The 24671-nt window shown below is 28.8% G+C and overlaps 1 protein-coding gene across 1 annotated transcript in view; it reads right to left on the reverse strand.

Moving 5' to 3' along the window:
• The window catches only part of LOC142319267 (endothelin-converting enzyme homolog), a 67018-nt gene extending 45136 nt beyond the window's left edge, over nt 1-21882 (reverse strand). The window contains exons 1-7 of the mRNA XM_075356322.1: nt 21678-21882; nt 17037-17856; nt 15344-15520; nt 13595-13708; nt 10465-10561; nt 6305-6527; nt 3655-3792 (exon numbers count right to left, since the gene is read on the reverse strand). Of these exons, the coding sequence (XP_075212437.1) occupies nt 3655-3792; nt 6305-6527; nt 10465-10561; nt 13595-13708; nt 15344-15520; nt 17037-17856; nt 21678-21869 (1761 nt within the window). The 5' untranslated portion in view covers nt 21870-21882. The remainder of the gene's footprint in view (nt 1-3654; nt 3793-6304; nt 6528-10464; nt 10562-13594; nt 13709-15343; nt 15521-17036; nt 17857-21677) is intronic.
• Between the last annotated feature and the right edge of the window lie 2789 nt (nt 21883-24671).

Raw genomic sequence — 24671 nt, forward strand, 5'->3', positions numbered from 1 at the left:
TATAATAATGTTGAAGTGTGTTAAGGTTGTGGATTTTAGGTAGTATATATAAAATTATGTTAGCATCCATAATGTATGTATGTATATGTATGGCTAATTTTTATGAGATGATTTGTGAAATTTAATTCTTTAATATAAAGTATTCATGTACATATACTGAATTCTGCTTTATGTAGTATTTAATGACTTACTACAGTTTAATAAGACCCTTTCTCATACACTGAACTTTGTGTTGCATTATATAAAATTAGTTTTGTTTGGTTTGACAGAAGTTGATATAGTAATGTGGATAAATGTTGATATTGTGAAATTCATTTTTACAATAATTAATTACATTTACAGTACATAATTTTTCCACTATTGTCAGTCAGGCCATCCTGTTCATAAATTCAGACGAATCATTAACTCTTGTTTACTATCGAATTAGTGTTTTCCTAATTAACCCCCAGTTTTGAATTGAACATTAATATTTTTTTTCTAATAATTATACACTCTACTGATCCCTTTGGCAAAGTAATACCATCGTCCTTCATCCAAATGATGACAAACTGTAAATTTTTTGTGCTGCAAAATTTATATTTTTTCATTAAAAAATTGTGGGCTGCTAAAATTTTACATTTGTCTATAACTGCTAAAGTGGTTAAATGAATAATTAAATTCCTTTTATACAGTAACTGTTATTTTATATGTTCTTATATTTTTTGTGGTTTTTATTTTATTGTTTTCTTACGCAAATTACTTGACGATTTACTGCCTGATGACAGTGAAGCTGGATAAACCGCATACCATCTATGGGTGCGGCGTGAGGTTGCTCAGTTTCGCGGGGATTTAGTGTCCTTGGAAATTACTGATGCTGAAGTGCATCAAGTTATCTGCAGTATAGGGAGAGACAAGGCCCCAGATTTTATGGAATAATGGCAGAGTTATTTGTTCGCTCAGTTGGGGTTAGTGTGAAAACAACCACACACGTGTTTAACAAATTACTGTTTGGAGGATACTTCGCGTATGTTATTTTTTTTATTTATTTTTTTTTTAACCTCTGGTACCACCATCAGGTATTGCTTCAGAGGATGAGATGAATGACATATGTAGCATGTGAAAATGCCATGCCTGACTGGGATTCGAACCCAGGACCTCCAGATGAAAGGCTGAGATGATACCACTTGCGCCACAGAGGCCGGGAATTTCACTGTATGTTGGAAGAAGGGTATTATGAAATTGTTGTTTAGAGGAGGCAACAAGAATCCCGTTGTTACTTCATCGTAAAGGCCTTTGACGTTGCTGCTGGTTATTGGCAAGGTATTCGAAAAGGTTCTGTACCTGCGTATAAATGAGAGGCTGATCTCAGAAAGCTTATTGATGGAAAATCACTATGGGTTTCGTCCCAGAAAGCATACTGAGGATGTCATAATCCGCATGAGTGTGGTAAGAGCTAGCGAGGAGGAATATGAGGTTTAGCTCTGAGCTACCCAGGCATGCAGGATACTTAATTTATGGGGTCATCAACATAAGGTGACGTTCAGCCTGGAAAAGACCAAGATGATCCTTCTTAAAGGCCGTTTAGCAGTTAAGCATCAGGTTCATGCTTCGAAGTCAGCCTTTCAAATTAAACATGTTCAAGTTTAAAAGTACCTCGGGGTGTTTCTTGAGGAGAAATTGCAGTTCGAGAAACACCTTAATTACATCGCAGAGAAGATTATCATACCTTCTTTGGTATTCGACAAGTGGTCAATCCTGATTGGGGTCTTAATTATAAGACTATAAATAGCCTATATATGGGCGTGTGCAAGGCAATTATGCTATATGTGGCGCCTGTTTGGGTGGATAGGCTAAAATTTAAAAGCTATCGAGATATATTATTAAGAGCTCAACACCTTATCTTATTAACAGTAACGGGAGGTCGCCGTACTATTTCACGGGAGGCAATCTTGTTGATTGCAGGCGTGAAACTGATAGATTTGCTTGCATCAGAGAGGTAGTACCCTTATGTTGCTTAGAAGTTAGGTGAGTTAACTTCTGAAAAAATTTGGGAAATTGAACATGGCAATACTTTGTGACAGGCCAGGTGGGACAAGGCAGAGGGTGGCCATTATACACATAATCTCTTCCCAGAAGTTGTTGGTTTGCGGTGCGCCCCTTGTGTTCACCCTAATATGTATGTGATGCAATTTATTTCAGGTTAAGGCACCTTCCAAAATAGACTCCAACAATTTGGCCGGGTGGATACAGGTGTGTGCCCTACTAGGGTGTGTGGACAATTGGATGACATATACCATGTAATTTACAAATACGCAAAATACGAACTTGTCTGCTCGACATTATAGGGTCCACTTTAGATCTCCGTGTTTAGATATGTTTTCTTTTCTTTTCTTGAGAGTTCTTAAAGATAATAGTACACCAATGGGTATGTCACATGTGGCATTCACATGGGTGGAATCCTGACTGAAGCAAGAGAAAGTCTGAAAGATGCCTTTTGCCAAGGTTTTAACATCTTCAAAATCCGAAATGCTCTAGCCCCAATTGGCTAGAGGGTGGCATGGTGACCGAAAGTGCCACGTGGGGGTGTCTTCCCCTACAGGGTCAAGATGTTAATAAATGGAATTCTGGATTGTTGAGCATGTCACAAGTTAAAGATTTTATTTTTAATTTGTTCCATATGTACTGCCACAAAAAATACAGTTAAAAGATGCATACAAGGTTTTTTGGCACGTAATCGTGGAAAATTTTGGTTCTCTTATTTCAACAGAAATACCCATTTTGGCCATCTCTATATTAATTTTGACTAGTTTCAGTGTGACTTCTGTACATACATATGTATCTCACATAACTCTAAACGATTAGCTGTATGTTGAAATTTTGGATTTAGGACTGTTGTAACATCTGGTTGTGCACCTCACCTTTTGATTGCAATCGACTTGACCAAACATGCCCAAAATCCAAAAAAATTGTCGGCTCAACATTATGGGTCTACTTTAGATCTTCGGGAGAATTGGAAAAACCAGGCAGAGTGGATAATCGTTGAAAATTTCATCGGGTACCTGGCAAGAGAATGAATTGCCAAGGGAATTTAGTGTTCCACCTGGTCTTTCCTATGTTTTGGTTTTGTTCTTTTTGTGTTATAAGGTTTGATGTTTTTTTAGTGTTTTGTTTATTTAATTTTATTTTTATTTCTTGTTTTGTGTTATGTTATGGGTGTGTGTTGAACTCAACTTCTAACTTATCGGATAGGTAGTTGCGTTTTTAATTTCAGTTTCTTCATGTCACTCAATCTTGTTAAAGACTCGATATAGATGTGTTTTGTTTTAAAGAGTTCATTTCCTAGTAGTACACCAATGGGAATATCACATGTGGTATTCGCATCGGTGGCATCCTGACTGACACAAGAACAAGACTGAGAGATGCCTTTTGCCAAGGTTCTGAAGATGACCTCCAATAAAGCCCATAAGGGTTAGGTACAGAGGGGGTGGCGTAAGTAATCTCATAATACATTTTCAATCTGCAATAACTATATTTACATGGTAGATAAACATCTATTGTGTTAGTTTAAAAAAAAACAGTTATCATTTTGGAAGAATTCTCTTCCTAGACTACATCCTTGAAGTCCATGTACTTTCTGCTATTGTCACATATTTACCTTTTTTTATTATATGATACCTGATACAGAAGAAGTAGTTTTTGTTCCACTGCCATTTGAACCTGCTGAATTTGACTCATGGATTGTGTCTTATTAGTAAATACATTAAATTTTGATAAAGCCTCTCCAATTGTTTTTATGTACTCTGAATAATTTTCCTAAAAAAAAAATATATAGATAAAGAATTATGTTATATTAATCATGGTGCACATGTTTTTTTGTTTAGTGCATTAGTGCATCTGTCTTTTTTGTTGTGTCTGTAACATGATGCACCAAAATTTAAAAAGTGAATGACTGATATTAACAATAATTATATATAATAATGATTGATATTATAATAATATTAATATATTTTCATATTCTGATTACATTGTTTTATAGACTTATTGTTTAAATTTTTTTTATCTTGGAATTTTTGCTGTATCATAATTCGCTTTAAACCTATTTAGAAGTCAATCATTGTTTGTGGTCAAACTTCCTTAAAAAGTATTTAATTATTTCAATATACATATCTGACATAATCCCAAAATACAACCAATCAGATGTAATTTTAGTAAATATTCTAATGACTAGAATTGAGCTGAATCTGACACCACTGCTGAACAACTATTCATACACTTGATCAATAATGACGCTTACCACTTGCTCATCTGAATGGTTTTACACACTTTGCAGACAAAAAATCAGTAATTAGAGTAGAAATTTATATTAAAAGTCTATGTATTCTCATTGAACAAGACTTAATTTGGATAGGAACAAAGGATGTGTTAGAAGTTTTATTCTCAGTGCATTGCCTAATATGATTATCCCTGGAAGCCAAAACAGTGAATAAGGAAATGTACATTGATGATATCTTTTGTCATCTTTGGAGTGGAAACAGAAGGAAACACTGTACAAATGGAAAACAAAAACGGATTTCTTCTGCATAACAATATGCTAGTACATCCATGCTAGTTAAGAAGTACCTTGTATGCAATATGATATACAATACAATGTCTTTGGAGCACTCATCATTTTAACTTGCCAACAACTGATATTTACTTATTTCCAACCTTGAAATTGATTTTGAAAGAAACCCACAACAATAACTAACAATCACAACAAAGCATCTGAAAAATTTTTTTAAGAATAAGTTCCAGAGATTTTACAAAAACCTTATGAATGTTATTCGTAAAATTTTGAAAAGAATATAATGGAAGACTATTTAATGTACACATTTTTTTTGTAAAATAAATATATTCTGGAAATGTTTTGATTGCCTTGTAAAAACACAGTGTAGTATTGTATAATAATATCTATTAAAGCTACTGTATTAGTATCAAATATGTTTTTATTTCAGTTTTTTACAACCAGCAAAAATTGTAACTGTTCTTGTAAAAAAGTTTGTTACGGTTGGCCAGTTATTAGTGATCAGCACAATGGCTTTACATTCAGCAGTGGTATAACAGTCAGCATTGTCAGGGTGGCTTTTCATTCAACTGATGTAGAGTTCAGTTTTCATTATCCACATAAAAAACTCTATAATTTGCTCTATAGCAAATTATAGAGTTTTTAGTGTAATTTTTAGAGTAATTATAGAATAGAGAGTTTTTAGAGTAATTAATTTACTCTATAATTATGCCAGTTGATAATGAATGAATAAGTACAGTTAAATATTCGTTGGACTTTCTAGTCTGTTACATCAACATTAAAATATTTCACATTATACTTTTTGCAGAAAGTAAAGACTCCTCAAACATCAAACAGAAAGGTTTTCATTATACTGGAAATACCAAGAACATCTCTACAAAAGATTTCAAAAGGAATCAAAGTTAAAGTATAATTGGCCAAGATTACTTCTTGAAATTTGTGAAGATAATTTTGACAAAACGGTTCAATTATATAATATTTCAACTATAAATATGTTCTTCTAGTATTGTATTCTTTTAAAAAAGTTTTACTTTTATTTTGATGTTGAAATTCACTGATGAACATAACAAAGTGGTTAAAGTTTTGAAAAAGAGCTAATGTAAATATAATGACTTATAATACTATATTACTTTCAAGATCATAGAAAAGACACCAGAAAATACTACATTCTAACAAGATATCTCTAATGAACACAAAGAATGACAAATTAAATTAAAACTGTAACAAATATTATGATACAGATCATACACGCATATGTTAGAGATATTATGGATCACCAAATACAAATTATCATTCTTGTATTACACATAAAAGCAAGTCAACATTTGTAAATGACTTTGTAGAGATAGAGCATTTGTGTGTGTATGCGCATGCTCTCTCTCTCTCTCTCTCTATATATATATATATATATATATATATCTGTGTGTATAAATGCACACGTGCACCCACCCACACACACACATTTATTAACCATAATATGCAAATTTAAAAAAAAATCATGTACTCAACTTATCAAATGATAAAATACAATACCAATCAATTTTAGACTTGATAACTTACAAACCATCTCAAAACTGATGCCATTAACAATAAAATGGCAGTGATATAGAAGCCAAATAAAAATAATTCTCTGAAAGCATGTTTACACATATTCAAAAAGTATCTGTAATTAATTGTTTTTTACTTTTTTTCAGAAGTATTGAAATTTCCTTTAATCATGCTTAAAACAATTTTAAATACCTAGGAAAAACTAATACTAACCATACATGGTTGGTAGTAATCATTATATACTGTTTCAAGTGGCATAAAAAGTTTGAAATTTTTCAAATTTTTTTCTAATACTGCACTTAAAACGTTTTTGCATCTTTTCTCTCTTTCATTCTCTGTGCTAAATAGATAATCTTCTAATGGTATAGTCATTTTTAAAGCAAGTTTATTTGGATTATTGTGATGAATATCAAGGCTTATTTCAAAAATAGGAAAACTGAAAAAAAAAGTGTAGTTAAAAAGTATAAAAAGCATGGCTATAAAAATATTAAAATTAAATAAACTTATGCTTAGAAATTCTTTATTGACCTTTGCAATCTAAATATATGTAAAAATAAGTCCATCTGTTAAGCAATTAATTTGGAAAAATTTAATCTGTTTTTAAAAAAACACTTACTTAGTTTTTTGAACACATCAAACCACTCAATCTCATATAACCTTTCTGCTTTTAAGTAGATAATGCACAGACTATTCAATACATCAATATCACTTAAAGATTACATGGAAGAACTCTAGGCTATAAAATATTTACCACACTCAAATAGATATAGCATCACTGACTTACTCACTGCTACAGAAATTAAAAAAAATAAAAAAAAAAAATAATAATAACCTAAACAATAATTAAACCACACTAGCACACATAAACAACAGAAAATATATCTTACAGATTAAAATAAGCAAACCAGCTTTCCTAAAAAAAGGAAAACAGAAAATTATTTCACATAAAATGTAATACTTCTGGAATATTCCTGAACTGTTCTATACTTGACAGACAGGATGTAGGTTCGAACAAAGATTCAATCTACACTTCAAAGTACTCCTTAGCAATATGAAGTCAACATTTCCCAACCAGCTCACAGATACAAATCATTAATTCACTAATATTCTTATAATCTAAAGTTCTGAATTGGAAGTTTAGGTGTTTTTAAAATAAATTTACATTTCTTTTGAAATTGCATGAAATGAGCAACAGTAATTTGTATATAGTTTTTATTTTTTATGCTTATTCCAAAAAAGCTATATTAAAATACATGACTTATAGTGTTTTATAAGAACTGTTTACTCGTCAATTAACTTTTTAAGTATAATTTTTCCAGTCTCTGCTTGTGATTATAGCTTAATAATCAAAATGGCCAACCTACATTTAAATTTATTTTTTTAAATCTTTGTAAATCATTTTCAAATATAATCAACAAATTTCCGACTCTTCTGAAGAAATGTCAGTCAAGTTTCTTGATCAGATCTTTAATTTCTTTTTATGATTAATAATTGCTGATAATTGTAATCAAAAATTAACATCAAAATATGGTTCATTAAACTGCTCATTGGGTCTAATAGAAACATGTAATCTAGCCTTGGTTAAATTTTGGCTAAGTTTCATCAGAAATATCTGACTAAGACACATCCACTGTTTTGGAATGTGAAGTATAATTAGATAATGAAAGGTATGATTTTAGTCTTCTGTGAAAAAAGACTAAAATCATACCTTTAAATTAAGTCCCTGTTATAAATTCATGTATGCATTATTTTGTTAAACAAATTTAAATCACTACCCAATTTTTATATATACAAAAAAATGATTTATTTTCCACCAAGACAGTATAAATAAATTCATTTTTTAAATCATATCTTTTCATCAAATTGTAAAGAACTTCATTTAACAAAATAAAATGTATTCAACCATGGCCAAATATTTTTGAAATTTTATGTACATAATCATTATAATTATTTCTTCACTTCTTAATATATCTGAATATAAGTACAGGGAATTTGCACAGGTCTTCAAATATGTTTTGATGATTTCTTAATTTAATTTTATCTTTAATTTTCTAATTATAATAATAAATTTGTGTCTTTAATTATTTTTATTTATCTATAAAATGTTTAAGTATATCTTTTTGTTTTTATTTCTTATATATTTCCATTATTTTTTTAACTATTATTTGTGGTGATCTTTTGTTAAATTCTTAGCTACAACACAAAATTTATTGTTTTTACTTCTTTGTCTGAAGTAAAGGAAATATTGTGATTGCAAAATACTTCAGTTTTCAGATTTCAACAAAAATAATAATATTTTGACTATTCCAGCATGACATCTATATGTATATATGTGCGTATAAATCCTGCATAACTCAAAAACGATTAACTGCAGGATGTTGAAATTTTAGGACTAACATCTAGTTATGCACCTCCCCTTTTGACTGCAATTAACTGGACCAAAAATTCCCAAAATCCAAAAAATTTGGATTTTATACTTTCTTAACTGCAGCAATAACCTCTCATTGAGAGCATTTTAATGATATATCATAAGTGGTACTTATTTTCATTGGTTCCAGAGTTATAGCCAAATAAAATTTTAATGTATGAAATATTTGAACCTTACAAGGGAAAGACACGTCGATTCAAATCAGACTTTATCTCCTTTTTTAAACTTTTTTTTTTTTTTAATTTAAATATATTTATTCATTAATAATTTATTAACCTCCGATTGTAAAGAAATCTTTACAATAAATAATAATTCAATAATAACGATAAAAGAATAAAAATTAGAAAAAATATCAGTTATTAATGGAATAAAGTTTTATGTACTTTTCATTTTTTTTAAATGTGTATATATAATTTAATAGGCATACAAGGAAATCATGTGGTGTCCACATCAGATTTTTTTTTATACTATATTGTTCAAAGAATTTTTTAAAGTAGTTTATTTTCCCAGCATAAATTATTTAAAAATTTGTATTTTTACAGGTTATGTATTTTTTAATTTTATTTCCATTATAATTATTAAAACAGTTTTTAATGTATATATGTTTTACAATTACAATGAATATACAAAGAACACTAGGAAAATTTTGCAGTACAATTTTATCTTTTATAATTTTTCATAATAATTTTCACCAAAAATTATACACTTATCCATCCTTTGAAATCAGTCTTTAAAGAAACTCTACCATTTTTGGCAGAAATCTTGACACACTCATTGTCCCAACTCCTTAGGAGGTCATCATCGCTTGTAAAATGGCTTCCTTTCTGACTGATCTTCATCTGGGGAAACCAGAAGAAGATTAGTCTTTCTCCATGAAGTTACATGGAGAAAGATCAGAACTGTAGGTAGACATTCTCAAACAGTTTTATTCCAGTGCTGCCCAAATACTTGGAGCAGTGCACTGGAGCATTACGGTGGTGAAAAAACAATACATCCTTAGTTACCCTTAGTATCCTTAGTATTCTTAGTTATCCTTAGTATACATCCTTAAGTTGGACACACTTCTTGAGAGCTTCAACAACTTTAGGCAGACATTCCTCAGTACACCACTTACCTGTAACCTTTATTCATATTTATATTTTATTCTTTCATATTTAAAATTCTATTCACATTCATATTTAACGCATTGGACTAGTCTAATGGTTAATTCACAGGAAATCAGTTGTTTAACATTTGTTTTTCTAAGGCAGATGTTCTGAGATTCAAATCCTCTTTTATCTCTTTTTCCTGTTTAACCTCTGGAGCCACCATAAGGTATTATTTCAAAGGTTGACTAATATGTATGAATGAAGTGTGATTGAAGTGTAGTCTTGTACAGTCTCAGGTCAACCATTCCTGAGATGTGTGGTTAATTGAAGCCCAGCAACCAAAGAACACTAGTATCCACAATTTAATACTCAAATCCGTATAAAAGTGACTGCCTTTACTAGGATTTGAATCTTAGTACTTTTGACTTCGAAATCAGGTGATCTGCGCTGATGAGTTAACCACTAGACCAACTAGAGATTCAAATCCTAGTAAAAGTTGGCTGTATTTGTGTAGATTTAAATACTAGACAGTGAATACCAGTGTATTTTGGTGGTTGGGGTTCAATTAATCACACTTCTCAGGTATGATCGGCCTGAGTGATCTCATTTACATGACATCCTCATCTCATATGGGGTTGTGGGAGGAGTTGCTGGTTGTTCACAAGTTGATCCCATTAATGCTCATCAGGGCTATGATTGGGGGGGGGGGTGGCAACCAGAAGCATCATAAGGTGGGTGTCTTCCCCAACGGGCTTGGGATGTCCACTAGTTGAACAGATTGCAATGTAGTACACATTAGGAAAATAAAAATAAAATATATAGTTACTAAAGATTAGAAATACAGCCAATTAAATTACCTGCCTAGCTGAATTAAATTTGCTATTACTTGTGTTAAATTGTGTACAGGTTCTCTTTGAATATACATATTACCCACAGATTTTAGTATTTGCTCACCTGTAATAATGCAAAGAAAATTCTTCAGTAAATTTTATTTCCTATTCTACTGGCTAGTGATCATATTCAATTTCAGATCTAGGTAAATGAACCTTTAAAAAGTTCATCAATTCTTTCTTCCTTTTAAGAGAGAATAGAATATGAGTATTCATAATGTTGGTACGACTTATTATTAAGCAATATTTGCTTATTTAAAAAGTGCTTTGTAGTAACAAATTCATGAGTAGATGGATGCACAGATCATTAAATCATAGCTATAAAAACTCGATAAACATAATATTTTTATTATTTTCAATGTACTGAAAATAATATTGCTATAAAAATTATTACGTTCAGCCAGTTGGATTAGTTAAAATTATAAGGTAACTAAAAATATCAACAAATATGTGTATTAAGTGTTGTTATAATAGTCATGGTTATAGGTGAACTACCATAAGCCACAAGTGACACCACAAATTGCACAACCATCTTCAAGATAAACAAGCATATATATCATGCTTGCAAGGAAAATTAGGGAGTGAGGTGGTCTCCTGTTAGCTTTCTTTACTGATCCAAACATCTGATTGCAACTCAACATGCCAAATGCACCAAAACTTAGCTGATATTTAGCCCTGCAAATGACACATTCACTTTGTTTTCACCAAGGACTGACACCATAATGAGCATCATTACCCTCAAAGAATACAATTTTTAGTGGTACTGTTGTGCCTCAAATGCTTTAAATGTGTTACAACTGTATGAAAGTCTGAGACATATAATATAAAGCAACAGATTAAAAACCCCTTTCTGTGCATTGTTAAACTGATATAAAATAATTCTTTATACTGGTTCAACTCTGTAGGGAAAATCAACAATCATATTTATATTTTTAAAATGAATAGGGGATTTAATGAATTAAAAGAACAAGATAATTGAACTGTGAACAAAATATAAATATTAAAAAACACGACTGCCAAAAAAAACATGGTTTTTGCAGCATGCAGGTGACAATTTTGTTTATAATATCCAATTTATATTTTGCTTACAATCATCTTTTGGTCATTTTACTGTTAATTCTAACAACACAACTGGAGGGAAATGTTAATTCAAAACATAGAATTTTGTACAGCATTTTTATATGTAAAAAAATTGTACAGTGTTTTCAATTTAAATGAATGAAAACTAACCATTATTAATAATAATAATTCAGAGATTTGTATTTATAAGAATTTCTATTAATAAGAACTACCATATGACATGATCAAAGAACATCATTTAAATCAGTATAAATATAATTATTATAATTTGCTAAATTATATCTTTTTTGTCATCACTAAATTTATTGAGACAGTTTTATCTAAGAATATGCTTTCACATTAATTTGTAGTAGAAGATGTAACTTTGAAAATAATACATTCATATGCTATACAGCATTAAATAAAGTCCATTTCTGAGTATATCAGTTAATTTTCTGGTTTGCTTCTATCATGATTTTGTATTATACTAGCAAATACCCTGCTTGAATTTTGAAAATCCGAAGATTGGTTGCAAAGATAAAACATTTCCAAACAGCCATGATCTGTTAGATCGAGAGTGTACCTCATGCGTGCAAAAGTTAGCCTTCAACCTACTAACAAATACCTCGTTTGAATTTTGAAAATCGGACGATTGTTTGCAGAAATATTATAAGAGCATTCCATTTCACCTCCCAAAACAGCTCTTAGGGGCACCCCATTTGTTACCAATTGATAGTGATGATTGGTCTAGCCTCGCATGAGGTGTTCACATTATCTCACCACTCTAGCCTCACACATAGTTCCCACGACAAGCCCATTATTATTAAACAAAAATTTTTTAAATTTATTAAATTTTATTTAACATAAATTTAATTTTATTATTTCTTTAATATTATTCATATGATTAATTTGAACCATTCAATTCAAACCTAGCTCAAATAGTGATAAAGGCTCACAGTTCACTGTTCATTAATTCAATTTATTATTAGTCTGTGCTTCAACTGAGAAATCTCCACTACCACACACACATATATATGTACGTACATATATATATATTTATATAAGGATATTCCAACGAGGGGTCAGCTAAATCAGTAATACAAACATAAGTACATACATACACCTACAAGGAGTGTATACATTACAATCCTTTTTGGCAGTCATGTAAAAAGCCAAAATTTGCTTTATTTGTTGACACTAACAATTAATATTCATATTAAAAAATGATTTATCTGTTCCTATTTACTTCCTAATATAAAAAAATTATAAATATTGCATAATAAAAAAAAGAGTTTATACTATATGTTGTCAGTTTTCTTTCATAATTTCAGTAGAAGTAGAAGTAAATAAAAGTTTTTATTCCAATTTCTTTAAAATTTTCAAAATACTATAAAATTAAAAAATATTTCACTTGAAAAAAAAGCTGTTAATTAGTGCTTGTGAGTAATTTCCTTAAATTGCAGCTACTACTTTGGAAAATAATTCATTTTAGATCCAACAAAAATATATCCAAAAAACTGATAAAATTGGATTCTGCAACTTACAATTTTTTATACATGACTTAAAATATTTTTAAAAACCCCCTCCTCTCAAAAAATATATCCAACTTATAACATTTAGTTATGGTGGGCTCAAAATAAAATACCTACAGAACCAAACTCATTGAACTTTATTAGCGAATACTACTAGATTTTTAAAACTAAAAATAGAGCTACTTATTAAGGTAGATAACAAAATAATCTTATAAAGATGGATTCTATAAATAAAATCTAAATTATTAATTCAAATACTTAAAGTATTAAAAATATTTTGATGTATTTAAATATTTTTTTTCAAACTGTACAAAGCTGGAAGTAATACAGGAAAAAGTAATATGATACTCATGATTTTTCAGCTTTAGAACTGTCGGTGTTTGCAAAATTTCATTTAATCGTTTCATATTCCCGTAAGTTGTCATAAAGCAATCAAACATACAAACTATAAATTGGTTGCTGTGTTAGATCTTGCATCTTTAACTAAAAAATTTATTTATACATACCTTTTTGTAACCGTTGATGTAAGTTAGTCTTGCTGTAATTTAAACAGCTTTCATAAAAAATTTTCAGTTTATCTTTAGAAATTGATCTTTTTTCATTGACTTCATTAATTTCATCTAAAAAAAGAGTAATGATGTAAGTAAAAAATAATAAATTATCTCAAACTTATTCAAGAATAAATTTAAGACAAGCCAGTTAGTAGCAGTTTCAATCCTACCAAAAACTGAATTAATATTTTTTTTTTGTATATACTTAAATGAGAAGCTAAGTTTTCCAAATCTTTTGTTTTTAAAAAAATCTGTTTTGTTACCTTCCCTTTTTAAATTACAACAATTGATTTATCTTAAGTCTTAAGTCTTATTTGTCCTATTTGATACAGTTTTATTTTTTATTTTTGCCTTTTCTAACTTGATCCCCAGTACCTTACACTTATGCAGTTGGAGAAGGCCCTTACTCAATGTGGCCAGGAAAACTGTGCTTTCAAAGTAATGACAAGCTCTGTTCCAGCTAGGATATTTCATTCAAACTGTCTTGCTGATAATGGTTTCTGCCTTGCCTTTCCACAGGTTAGAAGTAGGTTCTTATGCTACCTAGTAGGTCAATCAAGGCTAGCTGGAGTTGGAGTTGGTTATTTAATTGTACAGCAGTTTTGCATTGTGTGATGATTCAGGTAAAACTGAGTGTTTCCACACATATAGGGTAGATCATGCCCAAAACGTCAGATGGACCTGGTCAAATCCACTTTGATTGCAAAAAGATTAATTCTTCCAATTCAATGGCCATATTGGGTTGCCATGCTGATTACACACCAAACTTTGATTTACAGCTGGGTGAACAATATTAAATCACATTTTATAGCTCATACCTATAAAACAAACTGCAAGCAGCAGTGTAAAGGCCTATGAACTACCAAAGTGACAATTTGTCTTATTCAGTACTACCAAACTTCTAAGTACTATTTAATTGTGGTGTAGAAGTCCGGGCTTAGTCGAACAGCATGATCTAGAGTTTACTGTCACTGTTCCCAGGAACAGATCAGGATACACCAAATTTGATGCCTAGATTCTAGGTATTAATATTCAGCATGCTAGCATGAATAGCATACTGAAGATAGTGAACTATGAGTAGTTTTCTGTTACCTTCTCCTGACCTGAATGTACTATTGAATTCAGTGATGCAAATGACAATTTGAGATGTATTTTTTTTAAATATGTCTGTAAAGAAAAACTTACTTTTTAAATTAGCAGATTGTAATTTCAAAAAATATTTAAAAGCTTTATTCAGCTTCTTTATCAATGGTATTGCTGATTAAGGTAGTATAGATCCTCTTTTTAAGGTTTTAATATATCATTGCAAAGCATCTTGCCAAGTGCATTGAAATCAAACACTAAATTAAGCAAATGACATTTCCAAAAGCTATATACTGAATGAATCAGAAAATATAAATCCTTGGTTATTTGAATAGGGAAACAGAAGAAATAAATTTACCTCTCAAAATCATGTATACTTGGATGACTTTCTAACAAATTCTGTTAGTTATATTATATTAATTATAATAATGATAATGAATTATGACATCTGATTTTCTAATTCTTAAGAATTTCTAATACCAGAATCAATAAATTAAAGTAATTTCAAACTTCAAATATAATATAAACATCAAATGAATTAGTACTTTTTTTCTTAAATTAACCTATTATTTTCTTTTTTCTTTTAAATTCAAAAAAAAACATTTACATATTTACACAAACCTTCAATTCTTCTAATTACAAGTTCTTCTGGACTATTCTCTAATGGTGCTTTTTTGTGTCGTACACCACCACAAGCATATTCAAAAAAATCTTGACAGTATTCAAAAGAATGATTCATATTTGAAAGTATAATACTTGATTCAGTTTTACACAAATTTGTCATACAAGATGACGGACCTGAACAAAAAAAAAATATAATATTTCCAATCTAAAGTAAAATTATTTTAATGATTATAAACAAATAGTCTTAAAATGATTACCGAAAATAAAAATTAAAGTGGATATATTATTTAAATTAATAAGTAAAATGTGTATTAACACTAAAATTATAAACTTTGTGGTATGTCTCTTTTTCTCCAGGATAATTGAAAAATTGCTGAAATTCATACATTTACATCTAACAGTTTTGTTTTCAATCATCATTAAATATTTTTTTAACGATACAGCAAACGTAAGTGAGAAGAATTCTAGACCAATACTAAAACTGGAGAATAAGAAGAAAACTAGAACACTAAGTTTAGAATGAAAAGAAACATGTAAGAGGGATTGGCAATCATAACCAAAACAGATCAGCAACAAAAAGATTGGTAGTTGGATAGATAAAGAAATAAACAGAGCTATTTTGTATTGTATACCATAGAAATATTGTAGCCCTCAAGAAATTGCCTAATTATATTTGTATTTAATGCCTATAAATTACCTAGTGATAAAGTTTTTTTTTCAGTTAACACATTCTAAACTGCTATTTTATATTGTATTTATTTTATAAGTATTTACCTATTTCCTTTACATTTTTCAATTATATATTATTAATAATGTGTTACTTATGGATTTAAACCATTTCTCCATTTTATTAGTGATAAATATTTTGTATATTTATTAGTGATAAATGTAGTGCTATAGCAGAATGTCAAAAATAAGATGGGTGGATAAAGTGACAAATGAAGAGGTGTTGCGGCAAATAGATGAAGAAAGAAGCATTTGGAAAAATGTAGTTAAAAGAAGAGACAGACTTATAGGCCACATATTAAGGCATCCTGGAATAGTCACTTTAATATTGGAGGGACAGGTAGAAGGAAAAAATTGTGCAGGCAGGCAACGTTCGAAATATGTAAAACAAATGTTAAGGATGTTGGAAGTAGGGGGTATACCAAAATGAAATAACTAGCACTAGATAGGGAATCATGGAGAGCTGCATCAAACCAGTCAAATGACTGAAGACAAAATAAAAAAAATTGTTGGTGTTGTTCTGATTAAGGTTTTCATTATAGCTGTTTTTTTTTTATTCTTCCAAATGCTCTGCATCATTTGTCTGGAAGGAAAGCAATTGCGATCTGTTCCTTTTTATTATCAATGAAATAGCACACCTAACTGATTCTGATTCTGACCTTACCTTACTGATTCTTACTGATTCTGCATCTCTAATCATTTACTTATTTGAATGAAACACTTATTTTTATTTAACAGGACTCTCAACTTTAAATTATGTTTAATTTTCATTTATGTAAAAATAAGAATATTTTATTACCTTTGTTTATATTTTGAATTATCCTGCTAATACTAGGTTTAAGTTCATGATCATAATCTTCTAAACACAATGTCAGTGTGGTTTCATATATGTCAGTGGGTGTGGGCACTATTGTTGGTGTTGTAATGTCAAGTTTTGAAATCATTGATGAAGGGAGATACTCACTTATATTATTTGATGTGTTTTCTTTCATTAATTTAGTTGTAGGATTAATTAATGTTGATATGTCATTTGTACTAAACATTCCACCTATGGTAGTTTTACTAAATGTAGTCGAAGTACTGATTTCAGGAATAGTAATTTTCTGTGTACTGTGTGTGGTTGCTGTCATCACATTATTAGGTATCAATGATAACAATTTTGTAATGGTTTCATTATTCTTATTATTAATAATTGTAGTTGTGTTTTCTTCAGTAAATATTTGATTTTTGGTGAATTCAGTTGAAGCAGTTGTTTCAGAATTTTCTATAATTTGAGAAATGGTAGTTTTTTGTGTATTGTTTATTGTTGCCATAATTTCATCAGTAGATTTAGAAGTTAATGAGGATTCTGTATTAATTTCATTATTTTTGTTAGTGAATCCTTTTGCTGTTACACCTATGATTTTATTACTTATAGCTTCACTTGTCACTGGAGAAGTGAGAGATGCAAATGTAAAGGAATTTTTCTCATATATTTCATTCTTAGTTGGTGTAACAGTGACAGTTGCCAGCATTTTAGTTATAAGTTGTGTAGTGTCATTATCAGTAAAATGAGAGATTTTAGAATTATTTGCTAACATTACTTTTGTTGTCTCTGCTAGAGTTTTTTGTGTTGTGTTTAATGAATAAACAGTACTAGTTATGTTACTTGTTGTAAGCAATCTATCTTTTGTAGTGACTTCATATGTTATATTTTTTGTGGGGAAAGCAGAATTAGTTGTACTTTCACTAATTGCTGTTGATTTTCCCCAGCGATCACCTTCACCGTGATATAATTTTTCTGCCTAAAACATACATAGTTACAAATAGATATAGATTACTATTACAAATAATAGGTTAAAACTAAAGATAAAATTATAAATGCTGTAATCTTTTAATATACTGACTCTACTTGATAACTTGATCATTAATAAATTTCTTTCTTTCGAGTGATATTGACTGCTGTGGTGACAAGTCAAAAAATTCTAAAGTGCAACCTATTGTTTTTAATTTTAGTAATCTGTGAGAATTTATTTATAAAATGATATGATAAAAAATTCATAATCATGAAAAGACTGTACCAAGAGGCCATCACTATGATTATAGCAAACTTTTACTGATAAACTTGACGTAACCTAATTCATTAAGTGCAAGCAAAGAATCTCTACTGATATTTATAAAACCACTTAATATCATCCCATTCATTTCTTCCAAAACCATAGGGACTTTATTATTTTGTTTCTCATTGTTTCATTATATTACAGCTTATTTTTATTATGCTGTCATTAATAAAATTTTAATATAATTATTTAATAAAAAGATTCTATCTTTTACTTTGTGTTTGGCTTTGTAAGGCTTCATTTCATGCATGTAAAATTGAAATTTAAAATGTCATACAGCAATTGCTTAAGCAATACGTATGCATTCTGAGCAATGTAATTGTTATTTGTAATTTTAATGAAAATCAAAAGCTATTTAGAAAAAAATCAAGAGACTTTAGAATCACAGTGCGTTTAGTTATTACAATCAGTTGTTTACAAGGCATGAATTATCTCCTACTACTGCTTATAATGATGTAAAATGTTTTGGTATTGCTTTCATCCTGTGGCATCAGTATCTCAGTCATCTTTCAGTAATTTTAATGTCTTAAACTACAAATCTTTAAACGCTTTTTCAAATTTATTCTAGGCTGTTTTATTTGTTGTGTTTCATGAAAAGATATTTTTGCTCATTGCTTCAGTTTTGAATAAATAAGTAGCAAATCTATATTTATTGTTTCTCTGTGTTTTGATGAAAGTTAAATAAATATATGAAGCATTTTTAAAGAAAATCACCAAAACTGGTTGATATCTGTTGACAGTCAACGTATGCAGTTCATTCAAAATTTATATTTCAAGGGGTGAATGTAAATTTTTGACACTTGATCTTAAATCAGTATGACAATAATGTCACCTGCACAACTTTCCCAGAAAGTCTGTTCGGGCCAAAAAAATCATTTATGAAAGTTATAGAAAGTGAAAGTAGAACACAATGTCCTTCACAAAAGTTAAAATAAAACTGAAAATAAATCTTACTTTTTTAAGAGAAACCAAAAGTTGGGTTTTTTCTGAAATCATAAATTATTTAAAATTAACCTTGACTCTAGTTCCAGATTTTTAATTTATATTTTAGAACATATTTTTTGCCTCCTAAAAATCAGTTAGGAAGCCAAATCTGAAAAGGGGTAAAGTTGCAAAATCGGAATTTACAAATTCCAACAAAATTAAATTTTTAGAAATAATTGTTTGTAATCACTAACTGAATCTTATATATAAAGCTGAAAGTTTGTTTGTCCCATATGTGTTCCTATACCTCATCCGACTGTGATGAAACTTTGGTGAGTTGTGCGCACACCCGCAAAGGTTTCTAAATTAGTTTTAACCTGTTAGGTGGTGCTGGGGCCGAGATATTTGGAAAAATTTCATTTATGGTCCTATTTGGCTCATATTCAGAATGTATATTAGTTACGTGAAGAGAGATATTTTTGCAAAAAATGGAAAAACAGAAAAAGCGAAATAGGGAGAAAGGGAAGAAGAGAAGAAGGGAAAAAGGAAAGATTCAAAAAGGGGAAGATGGGAAGAAGGGGAAAAGGGGAAGGTTAAATTCTGTGAAGTTCTGTAATGTTCAGTTTTTAATGTTTTATCAAATTTTCATTTTTCATTTAATCTATATATATATATATATATATATATATACTCAAAATGGCAAAGCATTGCCAGGTCAGCTAGTTCTTAACACAAAAAATTGTATGGGATAATATAAAATACCAAGTTTCACCCACTGATATATAAATTGGTGCAAAATATTTATAATTTTACAGAAAATTGGGCCAAAATGTAGGAGAAAAAGAGTTAAATCAGTTCAAGAATCAAGTAGTAGTGATAAAAAAAGAAGATAAAGAAAAAGATAAGCAAATTCAAGAAGAAGTAAGAGGGGGATGTCATCATTGTTTTATAACTTGTATATAGAAGAAGCAATTCAGAAAATGGGAAATTTTGAATGGCATGGATTTATTTCTAGAAAAGAAATTTTGTTTGAAAATAAATAAGACTTAAAACATAGATAATTGAATATAACAGAAAGGTGGTTAATCAGGATTAAACATAAGATAAATGAAATAAAATATATATTTATCTAAGCGAATATTACTGCTTTAATATTTTAAATATTTTAAATGTTTCCTCACTTACTTTCATCTAAATAAATAAAAGAAACAAAAGATAATTTTCAATCCTTTTGTGCTGATTACATCAGCACAATCATAATCGTCAAACTGCAACAGCATCATCTACTAATAAAAATGTGCGATAAGAAAATAATTACTTTTATTTTTTTCAAAAGGGTGGTTAATAAAGATTCAATTAATAATTTGAGAAGCTTGTTGACAAGAACAGATTGGAAAAGTAATAAAAAAATTAGATTTGATTAAAGATTTAACAATTTAAAATTAATTTCATTAGGCTTCTTACTAGCAAATGGTTTAAATATAAAAAGAAAAGAAAAATTTATGGATTACTAAATGCATTTTAAAAATCTAGCTCTATGCCAGCGTTTCCCAAAAGTGTTCCACAGGACACTTTTCTTTTTTTTCTGTTTTAGCCTCCGGAACCACCATAAGTTATTATTTCAGAGGATGATATGTATGAAAGAACACCAGTATCCACAATCTAATATTCAAATCCATATAAAAATAATTAACTGCCTTTACTAGGATTTGAACCTTAGTACTCTCAACTTAAAATGAATTGGAAGACAAGTTTATGCAAAAAAAAACCTTTTTATAAAGAGTTTTTATATAAAATCTAAATGTGGTTGACCATTTCAACTGATAAACGATCATTATCATTAGATACTGTTGAGTTATTTATTTTTTATTCATATTTTTTTCAAAGAATGATGATGATTCGTTAACGATCAAAATATACTCCTACTGTTTAGGTTTTATGTAAGATGATTTGGAAATGGTTTTTTGACCATAAATTTGTCTTCCAATTCATTTCAGTAATTAATATGCTGTCATCCATGGTAACCACAATTATCCCTAAGGCTCTAGGTTCAAATCCTAATCAAGTATTGCTCGTTTCTTACCCTTAAATAGCTATAATAAAAAAAATATGGTAATTGTAATTGGATATTAGCCTATATATTTGGTTTTATAAATAATAACTGAATGACTACAGCCAAATTCAGATTTATGATTTTCTTTTTGTAGGAAATATTATAACTTGCCTAAACATATTCCGCTATTCATATTAGAATGGGACTCTGACTTCCAATAAGGTTAGAATGAGATCTCAGAAAAATATACTTCCATCCAAATATACTATAATGCATTTAAAGTAATCTATAGCTTAACAAATATAAATCTAAAACTGATTAAGGGTCATGAATTACAGATATGACATCTTAGCTGCCAATGTTTTATATCATTGTTATACCTCAATTTTCTTAAGAATGAGGAAATAAAACCTTCTAAAAGTAATTTTTTTGTAATTAATTATATTTTTATACCTTAACTTAATTCAAAATCATCATTCTGTTTTACAACACAATACTTATAAAAAAAGAAATATATTTAAAGGTTTACCTCTGATTTTGATGACATGGAAAAAAATTTTTCTTCTCTGAGCACTGAAGGAATAAGTAAAATGAAAAAATATAAACAAAGAAAGAAAAATATTAAATAGATACTAATATGAAATGACCGATCATATTGCGAATTTGTTGATTTATGTGTGATAGTTTTATTTTCTACAAGATAGTACTCTCCTTTTGCCATCGTGACTTTTCAATGAGCAGATAGCAACCTCAGTATTAATTTCTATTTGAATTAATGTAATTATGAAATTAAGATAATTTTCATAATAGGATAACCATTTCCTGACATTGTGGTTTTGTTTTACCACAAAGCACATTAATTATTTATTAATAATTTACCTAATTATGTTGATCATTTTTTATGTTCTATAAATTATAAAAATTCATTTTATTTCTGACAATATTCAGTTGTAATTATCATTACCCACATTATTAAAAATTAAATTAATGCTTTATATAGTATTTTAGTAATACCACAAGTCAGGAATTCAGTTTAAGATAATATTTATCAATTTTTATGCCATTAAATCAATATCATATATTTATTTTGTTAATTGAATTTATTTTTTATTGATTTTTTTCTTAATCATCACTTATCGTAAGTGAAATAATTAAAAAATTGATTAATTTTATGTAATTTAAATTTTTTAAGGCAGTAGAAAACCTAGTTTTTCCTGTTTTTCTTATTTCCAATTTTAATTTTTTTTTATACATTTTTTTAATGGTTTTTAGTGTTTTGTCATAATAAAATGTTATGTCTTGCAATAAATGTGTTTTTCAACTTGAAGTTTGGACTTCATGTAAAGGTGAGAATCTTTAGATGAAGTCATAAGAACACCTCAAAATTTATTTTAATTGTAATTATTTAAAATAATATATATATTTTATAATTATAAAAATTATAATGTTCAACTTAATCTTCTAAAGATATGAGGGAATGTTTTTTTTTTTCTACTTCTTTTAGAACTGAATCAAAGTAAGCTGAAAAGCAGACTCTCTTCACAAGTTATTGACACATCTAAATGGGCTTACACTAATTTGGTTTGTGGACTACACATTTAATAAAATGATAAAATAAGAAAGAAGGAAAGTCCTGAAAACCTCAAAAGAAATGCTGAGTGTACACAATGAAGTTCAGAAGAATAGATACTTCCCATTACAGATGCCAGTATACAGTCAATCTCCACTGTAAATTTTTCAAAACTGTAAATTTTTTTATAGTATTTTTTATTCGTCATAATTTTTTTTTATTACGTTACATTTTTATAAAATTTTATTGATTCAGGTTTAGTAATTACATATTATTTTATCAATTACTACTGAAAATAATTAACAATAATTGTTTTATTACTAAATTTTTATATTTCTCTGAGTATAATAGTATTTATTTTACAGTTCAGCCTTTATTTTTTTCTAATTAAATTCTTAATTATGCCAGTGTAAGATGATTCATACTTATTCTCTCCTAAAAATCATTTATTGAATATCAGATGATATTTTATTATTTATCTCTCAGCTCTACTAGTTAAAATGAAAGTGATTTTCATTTTGCAAGAATGCATTAAATACATTAGTACATAACATTAATATCTGAAATATTATTTTTTAAATAACACTGATGAAAGCAACTGAATAAAGATTATACCTTGAACTTGGTGGACAGTAACAAATAGTAAACGTTCAAAAAAAATTATGATTTTCAAATCACAAAATCATTAGTTATGTATGGCATATAACTAAACACAAGATGTTCTGAAGCATCCTTTCATCTCCATTAATAAATATTTTTCATGGTGAAAATGAGATGTTTGGGAATCAAAAATATTTACATAGACTTAGGACATTCTGGAACATCCAAACCAGGAAAATAATAAAACTAACAATTGTTAGTTTGATTGTTAATTGATTTATGCAACCTCAATTTAAAAAAAATAAGTAATCAGATTATATATTTATTTGAAGCAGATTCCTATACTTCTACAGTTTAATTAAAACAACCATACATCACATCACAATAAACTGTTAAAAGATATATCAGTATGTTAATTGTTTTGGAAAGAAGAAATAAAGAAATAAGAATGAGACGTGCACAATTCCTCATTCTTAAAATGAAAGTCCAGGACATAAGGCTTTGGAAACTTGGTGAGAACAATCTGAAGATTGATAAAAAGAGAAAAAGTGGCATGAAAATTTAAACATTTTTTTTAATTTTATGGAATTAATATTCAAACCATGTAAATAAGGAAATGCAGTTTACCATCTTAATCACAGCCACACAGTTCTTTATATTCCATTAATATATTTTTTTATGTCCTGGGTACAGAGAAGAAATAATTAATAAATATTTATATGCTGGCCTTACCATCTTCTCTTCCAGACAACCTCCTTCCATCAGCGTAATTTAGTTCAACTGATGTCATTAATAAACTACTTGTTATTACTTTATAATAAAAACAATAGATATTATGTGTATTAGAACAATTTTATAATAATACTCGTATAATAATAAAATGTCAACATTTAAAAAGAATAAATATAATTATGTGTATTATAATTATTGTATAGTGTTTCTGAAAAGTAGTAAATAAATAATGCGTCAAATAACTAAATTTTAAATGATGTATTAGTGTTGAGGAGACATCAAAACAAAAATTTTGGGATCTATTTATCACATGTAGATATTAGTGCCATCATTATTCATTACAAGGATATCTTTACTTAGATGCAAGGTTGAATGTTAAAATAATTTATGAAGTATTCAAAGAAAAGCACCCCACTACTCAAGTTAAATAAAAGTTCTATTTGAATTATTTCAATGAAACTTTGAACTTAATTTTGGACAACCCCAAATAGACATATGTTTTACATGTGAGCAATTTGTAGTAAAAATGAAAAGCCCCATATTAAATGAACTCAGACATATTTTATCTCAGACAATTCATACTATTTTATCACAGACAACTATGGGTTTATGTATTTAACA

The sequence above is a fragment of the Lycorma delicatula genome, chromosome 2, assembly GCF_047948215.1.
Source record: "Lycorma delicatula isolate Av1 chromosome 2, ASM4794821v1, whole genome shotgun sequence".
Taxonomy (NCBI): domain Eukaryota; kingdom Metazoa; phylum Arthropoda; class Insecta; order Hemiptera; family Fulgoridae; genus Lycorma; species Lycorma delicatula.